The following is a 12,337-nucleotide window of genomic DNA, read 5'->3' on the forward strand; positions in this document are numbered from 1 at the left end:
GCGTTGATCGGTGAAGACATTGCCGAAGATGCTGAAGAGATTGGCCGCGCCGGCGTCATGCAGCAGCTGCCTTCTCGCCTTCCTCCTCGCCTTCGTCTCGCCCAGGTATACGCTGTCGATCGGTGCCGACAAAACTATGGTGAACAAGGAGGATTATTATAGCGCCACGGTCAACGCCACCGTTTTGGACCATAAAGGCAATCCTCAACAGATGGTGACGAAGAATGACGGGCGGTACGGGCAGAATTCACCCAAAACAGAGGCGAAGGGGATCGTGATCGCACCTGCTGCTGTTAATGGGGGTGAGTTTGGATGTGCATTGATATTTTGAACAGGTGTGCGAAAATATTTCACCAGAACATTCTTTGCAGCTCTTCACTTATCAATAATAACTCTCTTAATAACCCTGTTGAGGAAAAAGGCATCTTAAAGCAGTCTTAAGATGGTTTGCAGGTCCTCGCTGGTCTCCTAGTCTGGGTGGACTGGTCTTTAGCTGGTTTAGCTATGCAGCCAAATGGACTTAAAGCTGGACCTGCTGAAAAAAGCCCTTGTGAAACCAGGCTGGTCAGGCTGACAGACCAGCCAAAACCAGTTTAGGATATTTTTTTTTGTGAATATGTTAATATTTTTGTTAATATGCTATTAAATTACCAGCTAATGACTATTGAAACCTTGCATGGGACTTTGGCAAAAATGTTATGGATATTGATACTGTATAAATACTGTATATATATATATATATATATACATACAAAGAAAGTAGAAAACTGATGTTGAATATGACATTAGAAATCTTCAGAAAAAGTCTACTGGTCGTTCAGTGGAGTTTCTTCATTTTTCTTACAGTAGATGCTGACAGTTGCTTTTTGTATATGTGAGACCTTGTGGATAGTCACCTGCATTGACTAATTCTCTTGCAATGACTCCATAAACAGAACTGTACACCCTTCATACTATATACTTGCATAACCTCCCCTGAAGAGGCCCTGCACCACTGTGTGCTCATTTCTGAAAAGTCAGTGACGTAGGGGATAAGGGACAAAAGTGTGGCTTGCTTTGTTTGCAATAACAGAAATACCATCCCTTGCTCTCCTCTGCACTAAATTAGCAGCTCTTGTGTCTCAGAGCATATGTAAGATGGCCCGCTTGACGCCAGCCAGTGTTGCTCAATTGCTTAGCAAACTTGTGTTTAATCCCAGAAACATGCATGCTCTTTAAGCCCAAAAGTTTCTCTTTGCATTGCCATGGCTGCTGTCTGTGGCTGTTTTATCAATCTCCCATTTCTTTTTTAGCTGACACATTTAGGCAAATTCATCTCCATTAACTGCACTTGTTATTCAAAATTTTGCTTAATCATTTAGTTTTTGCTAGATCCTCCTGTATGTATTGAATGGCTCGAGGGAAGTGCAGTATCTATAATCATTCTTTGGCTGGCTGGTGTCGTCTTCCAGTGTTCAGATGTATGTATCTCAGTGTTCAGATGTATGTATCTCTCTCTCCCTCTCTATCCCAGTTGTTCTTTTATACCCTGCTTGTTCATGTTACAGGATGCTCAGAAATCGCTAGAAATCCTTGAGACAGAGATTCTCTGTAAATCAATTATTAATCAATATTTATAGCACCATTAGAACGCTTATTGAGGTGCAGGGCACTTTGACTTGGTTTAGTGCCACTGTGGTAAGATTAAGGAAGATGAATATGTCGATATCAACCATTGCAAACTTCACTGCTGATCGCAGATTTTGAGTTCTGTTTTCAAGGCTTGTTTTTGATGAGTTCAGCAGGGTAGTTTTCTGTCGTGTGTCCATTCCTCATTGTACCAATTTTAGCTTACACGCTGTTCTAGTTAACCTAGTGCAGGGGTGGCGAACGTCGGTCCTGGAGAGCCGCAGCCCTGCAGAGTTTCGCTTCAACCCCAATCAAACACACCTGAACAAGCTAATCAAGGTCTGAACGGTTACTTGGAAGCTACAGGCAGGTGAGTTTTAATTAGGGTTGGAGCTGAACTCTGCAGGGCTGCGGCTCTCCAGGACCGGAGTTCGCCACCCCTGACCTAGTGTGTTGAATTGACCCGAGGCAGTTGTCTGACCTACAGTACTGGTCATTATGCCAGTGAACCCAGTGGAGGTCATTAATCCTGATCCAGTCAGGAGCTGGAACAGGGACACTGGGCTCTATATTTAATGTGAAATATGTTCTCAAGGACATTAGCACATCCATTCCCCCGTTTGCAGCGAGGAAAGATACTACTCCCCAAAAAGACAATAGCTAAAGAAGACATTATATCATTTAAAAGTAAGTGTGCACAGTAAATCTAAAGCTATAATAACTTAAAGTTATTATGCTTCTTTTATTGCCATCTGAAGCAAAGTAATGATTCTTAGCAGAAGATTGTGTAAAAAGAGACCAGAATCCTGACATAAAGCAGTAACACCCACTTCCTCTGTTACTCTAATCTCTTTCTCAGGTCAGGATGCTCTCTCTCTCTCTCTCTCTCTGATGATGGCTGCATTTGTGATTTCACTATAGCATAATCATTCCTGAGTGGTTCAGTACTACTGATCAGCTGACCAAGACTTTTCTCCCAAAGGAAGGAATGGTTGGGATGTTATTGCTCTCAGCTGCATACATTTAAAGAAGGAGTGTGGGGTTGATCTCTTTCTCAGGTCAGGATGCTCTCTCTCTCTCTCTCTCTCTCTGATGATGGCTGCATTTGTGATTTCACTATAGCATAATCATTCCTGAGTGGTTCAGTACTACTGATCAGCTGACCAAGACTTTTCTCCCAAAGGAAGGAATGGTTGGGATGTTATTGCTCTCAGCTGCATACATTTAAAGAAGGAGTGTGGGGTTGGGTTTAAAGCTGGTCTTGTTTTTGTCACATAGTTTTTCGGAGTGGTAAATAACACTCATTAAACTGATCACGATTCTACACAGTGGGCACTGTGGTAATACCGTATTGTCCCGAATATAAGACGATGTTTTTTTCTTGGAAATACATCTGAAAAAACGCGGTCGTCTTATATTCAGGGTCTAGACTTTAACATGTCAATAATACACCCACAACAATAGGTGGCGCCAAATACGCATAAAACGAGTGTGCCATGAAATACGTAATGTAATGCGTGTTGTAAAGAGCGCAAGTAAAAACAAAAGAAGCAGAAAACCTTAAAGCTGCATGAGTCGTGACTGTCACGTTAGCATGATGGCACCAAACTCCCTTTGTGATTTTAAAACGTAAGACAGTACCCAGATTTGAAGACTACAGTAAGATTGAACTTCTACTGTTAATAAGATTTTGGTAGGCTACTATTAGATGGATAGCCTAAATGTCCTAATTCAGATGGGCTACCTGTTTATTTTTTTAATGGTATATCAAAAAGTGTATATTTTTAAAATGTGATTGTTGGTACATTTTACCAGTTTTTACCATACTTTCAAAACAAAAATTAAAATAGGAAAAATATGCAATATGAAAATAATTGAAGACAAAATGTGTTTTACTGAGAAAAAACAAGATTTGGTTTTTAAAAAGCCTTTTTCCAAAAGGTACATCTGGAAAAAGGGGGGGTCGTCTTATAATCAGGGTCGTCTTATATTCGGGCCAATACGGTACTAATAATACTAATAATGTGGATACAGTTTAAAATTACCTCTGTTTAATACAGAAAAATATATGGAAATGAGAAATGGAATTGAGAAACCACCATAAAATCAAAATGTACCATTCTTGTTTTTTTATGGAATATTTATTATAAATTATTTATCTGTGCATCATTGCACACACACACACACACACACACATACATATATATATATATATTTATTTATTTTTTAATGAATGTGCCCTTGTAGTCTTTAATAAAAAAAAAAGTATGAACACAAATTAACAAATGACAATGATCCAATCGCTTTCCAATACGCAAAATCAGTCCTACCCTACTTTTTGTTTGTTTATTGTTGTTTACTCAGGTATACAACACAATAGGGAAGAAAAATCTGTCACGGTTTCGGGTTGATGGTGATATTAAGTTTGAAATATATGATTCTGTGACATCGATCGGACAGTCCTTATTTCACTTATAAGCCATACAAGAACAGGTTTTTGAAATCAGTTGCTGAACCTTGATAACTGTCAAATCAACCACCAATAACTTTCGAGTTCCAGCACAAAGCAAAACATAAGATTGTGCAGTATTTGTCTTTGAAAAACTACTAAGTCATTGTAAGCCTCATTGAGCGCATCTCACACAGAAAAAACAAGCAGCTCACTGCTTCCTGTTTGACTGCTTCAAGATTATATTTACTCAGGAGACCTCAATGTATTCGACTGACCTCTGTTTATCTTTCCTCCTGCCTAGTGTTGTCACGGTACCAAAATTTCAGTATTCGGTACCAATACCAGTGAAAATCCTTCATTTTTTTAGTACCGACTTGGTACCGAAATACCGGGTCTTTTGACAACACTACTCCTGCCCCTCAGATAGCTTACCAGTGGCTCATCAGTAGAGGTTGACTGATATATTGGATTTGCCAATTAATCGGCACAGATATTTGATTGCTGAGACTATCGGCTATCTGCAAAAATACATGCCAAAGTTTTTCCGGGTTGCGTCCGTTGCTGGAGCAACTGAGAAGGCTCCGCTGTCATTAGACAGTACGAGAGAGGCCTCTAGAGACGGAATCACTGACACCTCTGGCTGTTTGTTTTGACACGTGACACTGCGTGCCGTACAGAGCGGGACACTTCAGATGGGGATTTAAAACATCGACAACTAAACTATGTGTACACATTAAACTGTTGTGCATGTTTTCATATCATTACTAAGTAATTAATTTGCTGACTAGATGCGGCATTAGTGGAGATCAAGAACCGGGTTGACCGGGTACTCGGTACCACCGGTCATTACTGGAGCAACTGAGAAGGCTCCGCTGTCATTAGACAGTACGAGAGAGGCCTCTAGAGACGGAATCACTGACACCTCTGGCTGTTTGTTTTGACACGTGACACTGCGTGCCGTACAGAGCGGGACACTTCAGATGGGGATTTAAAACATCGACAACTAAACTATGTGTACACATTAAACTGTTGTGCATGTTTTCATATCATTACTAAGTAATTAATTTGCTGACTAGATGCGGCATTAGTGGAGAAAGAACAGCAGTATCAAGGCTGAGAAGACGCAAACATTTGCAGCACCTCAAATTGTTAAAACAATATGACCAAAACACACGCAAGTCTGACGCAAATTGTCACAATTGTTACCATCTATTTGCATTAGTTTATATCCAGCTGATCACATTAATGCATTTGTTAGCCAGCAAAGTTGCAGATTTAAAGCTAGTGACGTGAGAAAGCAAACTGATACATTGATTCAGCCGACTGAAATCCTGCCGCACCACAAAGCGCCATTCACACAGTTTTCCATTGAAATACATTATATTTGTCCCAAATCGTTGTTAATGTACATATTGACTTCACCTTAGGCTGTAAATGTGTTGTGTATTTTTCAGTGAAATGTTTGTCTTTCTGTGGCTCTAATAAAGTCTGAATGCTTCATATAGCGACCTATAATATAGACTTTTCTTTCCGTTTTGCTTCGGGGGTTTTTTTACTGAACTTCAAACTCCATCCTGCCGCACCACAAAGCGCCATTCACACAGTTTTCCATTGAAATACATTATATTTGTCCCAAATCGTTGTTAATGTACATATTGACTTCACCTTAGGCTGTAAATGTGTTGTGTATTTTTCAGTGAAATGTTTGTCTTTCTGTGGCTCTAATAAAGTCTGAATGCTTCATATAGCGACCTATAATATAGACTTTTCTTTCCGTTTTGCTTCGGGGTTTTTTTCACTGAACTTCAAACTCATCTATGCTGCTTTTTTGATCATTCTTGAAGTGAACTTTTGTCCTTTTTGGTGATTTAATAAACTGTTTTAGACCGCCGCTTGAACTGAACGCGACGCGTCCGGTGTGTGTGATACCTGCGTGTTCGTCTGTGCGGCGCTGTGCTTTTTGCCCGGTGTGCGACTGCCATATTTTGTTATTTTGATTAGATAATTAGCAATTTACGTGTGAGAGTATACATACAATATCCATATGTATGTAATTTCAGTGCTATGGCCTTTGTGTAGATTTTTAAAGATGACCATCTTGTTAATTTCAACATCTTCTACCATTTTTCAATTTTGAAGTTGCTTCTGTTAACATTAATCAATGAACTATGAACTAACTTTAATTATCAATATATAATGAATTAATATTAATTTTTTTATTCATGTACAAAGTATGGTTCAGTACTGTTTTTTTAGTAGTAGTAAAGCACTATTTTAGTTTTCGTTCAGTATCCATTTTAAAAACTATTGGTTGATTAATTGGTATCGGCCAGTGTGGTCTAACATAGCTATCGGTATCTGTAAAATCGGTTGACCTCTACTCATCAGTCTAAACAAGGTTGCGAGCGCATAAAGATTATTTTGCTCTTAGTCCACCCCATAGAAAGAGAGAAAAAATGAGAGACAAAAAAGGGTGCAGGGTCTTGTGACTCATTATTTATTTTTTTCACGGTTTCCCCACCAGCTGCTGCTATCATTAGGGGTCTGGCAACATAACAAACCACACTTGGCTAATGGGTAGTGAGACAGAAAATCACCTGCCAATATGCAGAGGTAACTTAGTGTCCAATAAAAGCCAGTCCAGCAAAGCCCCCAATCAGACATGAAGCATCAAGCCAAAGAGAAACTGTAGCAGCCTCAAACAAGACTGTGGTCAGTGTGAAGTGATGCATATTTGTGGTGATAAGCATCCTGTAGCATGATTTCCCCATGCATAGCGATTTATGACGCTTGAACAAGCCCAAATGGCAGTAAATGACCCTGCCATAAGGGCTAGTTAGGTCATGCACACAAGAAGTTGGCCAATGGGCAAATGACCCAATGATCTATCTTTATCAAGTAAGCTAATACTTTTCCTGTAGAGTTTGTGTAGACTGAAAGTTGTATTAATTGTGTCATTTAAAAAGTTAGCTAGTCATATAAATTTGAGCGGACACGTACTTTTCTCATATAGGTTTTTATTTTTCGTTTTTATTTCATTTTCTTTCTTGTTGAAGAGACAATAATAAGAGACAGATAGTGGCTCGAGTGGTACTATCCCATAAAAATTATATTCACAGATATTGGATACTAAATTGAATGAAAAATATTAATGCTGAAGAGTTGGTTTTTCATACAATTATGTTTGAAGCATTCTACCACGTATTGTCAAGACGTTTTAATTTTTGAAAATTTGCTGAAAATTTACTCCAATATGTAGTGAGTTTCATTAGAGAAATTTAGCATTACATCACTTGCTCACCAGTGGATCCTCTGCAGTGAATGGTTGCCATCAGAATGAGAGTCCAAATAGCTGATAAAAACGTCGCAGTAATCCACAATACTTGTATACATCTTGGATTGCAGAATTTTCTGTAAATAAATGAATTATTCCTTTAAAGCCAACCATAAGTGCAAGAACAAAATAGTAACCTAAAAATGGTAATATCTAAATTAAATTGAAAAATACTATTTAAAGGGTTAGTTCACCCACAAATGAAAATTCTGTCATTAATTACTCGTGTGCAAATTCATCCTCTCCTCCCGAAACACGTTAAATTAGGTCTCCGGTAAACTGGGAGAAGAGAAGAGTAAACTTTATAGTTACCTACACAATCTGTATATGATATCAATAAAAACATGTCGTCAGATTATATTTGTAAGGATCATTATTGCCGTTTCCATAGACATCAGCGTGTATTTTACAAACTATAAATGTATGGTTTTGCTAGTACTTATGTGTATTTAAATGTCTGAAACCTAAAATAAGCATTATATGGTTGAAAACACTGAATATTTGTGATAATATGTCAAACGCTCAGCGCGTCCGATCTGGCTCCGCGCCAGCCAAAGCGAGAAAGCGGATTTAAATTCAGCAGTTGATGACGTGACACACTGAACGTTCTAATCACACCGGTGTGATCGTACGCTTCAGGGACCAGCCAAGACTGATCACACCGGTGTGATCGTACGCGTCAAAGGGTTAAGATATTTTTGATGAAATATCAGGGCTCTCTGACCCTCCCATAGACAGCAAGGTAACTACCACGTTCAAGGTCCAGAAAAGTACCAAGATGATCGACAAAGTAGTCCCACTACCACTGATGTCACACGGACTATTTTGTTGATCATCTTGGTACTTTTCTGGACTTTGAACGTGGTAGTTACCTTGCTGTCTATGGGAGGGTCAGAGAGCCCTCAGATTTCATCAAAAATATCTTAAATTGTGTTCCGAAGATGAACGAAGGTCTTACGGGTTTCGAACAACACGAGGGTGAGTAATTAATGACAGAATTTTCATTTTTGGGTGAACTAATCCTTTAATATCACTGAATCAACATAGATACATTAATTTATACCAACAAAACAAAGTTTTCATGGGTTAATTCAGTTGCTAAAAGCTCTACACTATAAGTTAACACTTGCAGGTTGCAGTGTGAGAGGTTTTTAAGTCTCATGTGACGTGGAAACAGTCCATTGATTTGCTACTACCAAAAAGAACAGAAAAATCCATTTGTAAAAACAAACAGAGATGAAAGAACGGACATGAACCATGTGACGTGCCATATGATTCTAATTGATCCAGGCAGGAAATGTGAGCTGGAGTTATGTTGGGACATTGATTGCAGTGGTGTTGTTGTCATATGAAGTGAGGTTGCAGAGGGCCAGCAGGGTTGAGGAAACAAAATTGGCTGCCTGTGTTTTTCTTAATACCTGTGATTTTCCTCTGTGTGGCTGCATGTGAGGTCGTAATGTATTCTCATTTGAGATGAACACAATGTTAGGAGACGAGCTGCAGAGAATCAAATTAGTGTCGAGTCTGAACGTAGTTTGTAGTGATCCAGTAAAGATTTACTGTAAACCTGGTTTATGTTCACACAAATGCTTAATGGTTTTTGGCTCTTCTGAAAATGTCTGAAATAATATTGTAGGTTTTATTTGTTTTTGAAGAAGCACTTTAAATCATCCCTTAAAGTCACAGTGCTGTTAGTGATTGCTTTAGCTGAACCTGAGTTCAATTTCAGCTCCTTTCCGCTCTGAATCACAGGACATTTGCTTCATCTTGCTCAAGACACTTGAAGAAGGCACAAGTTGCTATTTTACTTGTTTTAGTCCGAGTTTTATTACCACAGCTTATCATGAACAGAACAGCACTTGTGTGTGTCTGCATTGGAGATAATGTAGTGAGCTGCTCATCAAACAATTTCTGCTGATGAGCAGCAGTGAAATACTTTATACTGTAACAGGCCAAATATTTGTCATCGACAGTGAGCTAATTGCTGTTATGCAGGACCTTTTGAACTCTGTAACATGCTTGTTTTAATTGAAGGATTTATTTATTTTGGAAATATAATTTCAGAAATATGCTATAATTTATATTAAAGCGCTAATATTTAGCGAGTTAACTTACTAGAGTGTGTTAACTTTTGGAATGTTTACATTATCATACAAATTTCTGTAATCTGTAATTTTATCAAACAAGATGGAATGTTTTCGAGGCAAACAAACCCAACTTATACCACAAAACATCCCAGAATTCATCAAACTGTCACTTCCTCATAGAGGATGCCGCTAAAGAGCTGGCTTTTGCTGCTAATGGAGAAAAAAAAAAAAAAGAAATTAAGTATAATGAACATTATTTCATTACAATATAATATATCACACTGTCTAATGTTTCCATCTTTTCCATAAATTTCCATTTTTAGAAATTGTGATTTGAATATTTTTCCAATGTAGAAGTATCTTCCCTTTTCTCTTCCTCTCTCTAGCATGTCTTCTGCTGCAAACTTTACCTCTTAGTCAGATAGCCAGATTTAAATACATTAGATGTGAAGTGCCTTGTCATCATCAACAGTTCTTATGTGCACTTCTGTCAGGAGATTTAGGCACATATCAGTCTAACAGGGTTTTCTGTCGGGGAGTTCTGCTGTGGATGAATGACTCGGCATCTGTCTGAAAGCTTTCCCTGGAGTTTAACGTGTACATTATGTTGGGCTAGGCGATATAGCTAAAAAAATTTATCAACGATATAATGTTTCATATCGTTCGGTATCAATAATTATTGACATTTTTTATAACCTTTTTTAAAACAAAGAGCAATAGAATTTTTTTTTTTACATTTAACCACTGTATTTTTAAATTAACCCAATTTATTGAGAAAAATATATTTTTTTTAACAATCAAACACAAAATAAAAATTAAACGTATCTCATTTCTAATGTGTTATATGCAGATTAAATAGGTATATAGGTAATAATGCAGCGCATTTAAATTGTCAACGCAAGGAAACTGTCTATAAAAAAAACGTGCATTACGTCTAAATTAACTCAGAAAAATCTAATATAATTTCGTAAATTGCATAAACAAAACAGCATCATGTATTTATGTATTGCTTAATTCAAAGAGCCAAAGCGCCATTCACACAGATTGCATTTAAAAACATATGAGACGCAGTGGAAAGGAATAAACCTCCACAAATTCGTGACGTGTTTTCTAAAACTTTAAACTGTTTTAACTTTGCATGGCTTTCTATACATCTCTTGTGTGAGACGCGAGTGCAGCAGTCATATTTGTCCGTCTAAAAATGCGCTGAATATGTGTTTTGTGTGAATGGCTTGGTTTTGGTTTTAACCTAATCAAGATCTTCTACGCATTTCATCACCACATCTCGCGTGCCACTGATGACGCTCCCTGATGCACATTTAACATTCAAATGCAAATGTTTATTTTAAATTCGACTAATATTCATTCTTTATTTACAATTTCCTCATCACAGGCAGGCACAGCACTCAATTCAGCATGTGTTCGTGTTTGTGTGTGCTGTCTGCGTCACTCATAGCACGTGCCTATATCGTGCGCTATATCGAACATTTTGTCTATCGTTATCGAAGAAGGTGTACCGTCGATAAATATCGATACCGTTTTATCGCCCAGGCCTAGCATTATGTAATATTGAAGTGATTAAAACTACTCATTGTAGATTAACCTGAAAATTGTTCTTGGTGTGATGCAAATATTACATTCCATTTCAGATACAGCAAAATAACAGGTTCCAGCTGTTCAGGTTTGCAAAGCCAAGTTGTATCTTTTTGACTCCCACAGGGAGAAATGAGAGATACCTTACTGAGATATGGGTTATTGTGACGTTTGTCTGGTTGCAGTGCAGGTGGTCTGATGGTAGGATTTTGTTGCCTCTGCTGATGGTATCTAGCATTCCTAAGCTTGCACATGCCTGTCGTGGTTGTGCAGACAAGAAGTGTAAAAACAAAGATAAAATGTCTTGAAAGCAGCAGATGTGTTCTGCACATACTTTGATTTTATTTTACGTTTGACACTGTTTAATTTCTGGTTGAGAAGAATCAGTTTAGGATTGTTTTCAGAGTCTTTTGTCTGTATAGAACTGTGGAAAGGTGACTAATGCTTTAAACAGGCATTAAATGTAATGTTGTGTACAGTATTATGTACAGGTATAGGTTTCTACAATATTTAGTAGTAGCTTATCAGTGGTGACTGTCAGTTAATGTACATATGGCAGAAATGTACGGAAAAATCAATTAAAGACGTAATCAAACAAGCTTACAGCACCTGGTATTCCCAGGCGGTCTCCCATCCAAGTACTAACCAGGCCCGACCCTTCTTAATCTCTGAGATCAGACGAGGTCGGGCGTAGACAGGGTGGTATGGACGTAAGTGAAATATTATTATGAGCAATAGCATAAATACATACAACAGAATAAATATGCATATGAAATAATTAGGGCTGTGTATCACCAGCAAAGTCACGATACGATACATATCACGGTACAGAGGCCACGATACGATACGTATCACGATACAGGACTGCACTGAAATTCACCAGCACTGAAAAACAGCTGTTTATTAAACACTGCATACTATAGTGCCATTTCTAACTATTGGCAGAGCAGGCAGTTGACCTCTGCATTATGAAGGGCCTCCATAACTGTACTCATTCTAATAAACAAATATATAACTTACATTGCTGGTAGGTTACCATTGCACAAATTAACACACTCTCTACGATTAAAAAATTTAAAAAATGCTAAACTAACGCGCTGTCTTCACTGTATCTAACGCACACAAGGCTGATTTATATTTATGGCTGATTTATACTCGAGCGTCAGCAAGTTCGCTTTGAGTGCGCGCGACGTCGTTTCACGTGGCGGTGTGCACAACATTTTTTGTAACTTTCCGCGCAGCTCCGCTTCCGAAGATGCACGA

At 38.2% G+C, this 12,337-nt stretch overlaps 1 protein-coding gene across 4 annotated transcripts in view; it reads left to right on the plus strand.

The window, feature by feature from the left end:
• LOC107723823 (E3 ubiquitin-protein ligase RNF130-like) overlaps positions 1-12,337 on the plus strand; it is a 62,689-nt gene that overhangs the window by 3,981 nt on the left and 46,371 nt on the right. For 3 of the 4 annotated variants that reach the window (XM_016532533.1, XM_016532534.1, XM_016532531.1), the window contains exon 3: positions 29-302. In XM_016532533.1, the coding sequence (XP_016388019.1) occupies positions 29-302 (274 nt within the window). Of the gene's footprint in view, positions 1-6; positions 303-12,337 lie in introns of those variants that run through there. The other variant, XM_016532532.1, reaches the window with a different exon arrangement.

Source organism: Sinocyclocheilus rhinocerous, unplaced genomic scaffold (genome assembly GCF_001515625.1).
Source record: "Sinocyclocheilus rhinocerous isolate Xijiao unplaced genomic scaffold, SAMN03320098_v1.1 scaffold1085, whole genome shotgun sequence".
Taxonomy (NCBI): domain Eukaryota; kingdom Metazoa; phylum Chordata; class Actinopteri; order Cypriniformes; family Cyprinidae; genus Sinocyclocheilus; species Sinocyclocheilus rhinocerous.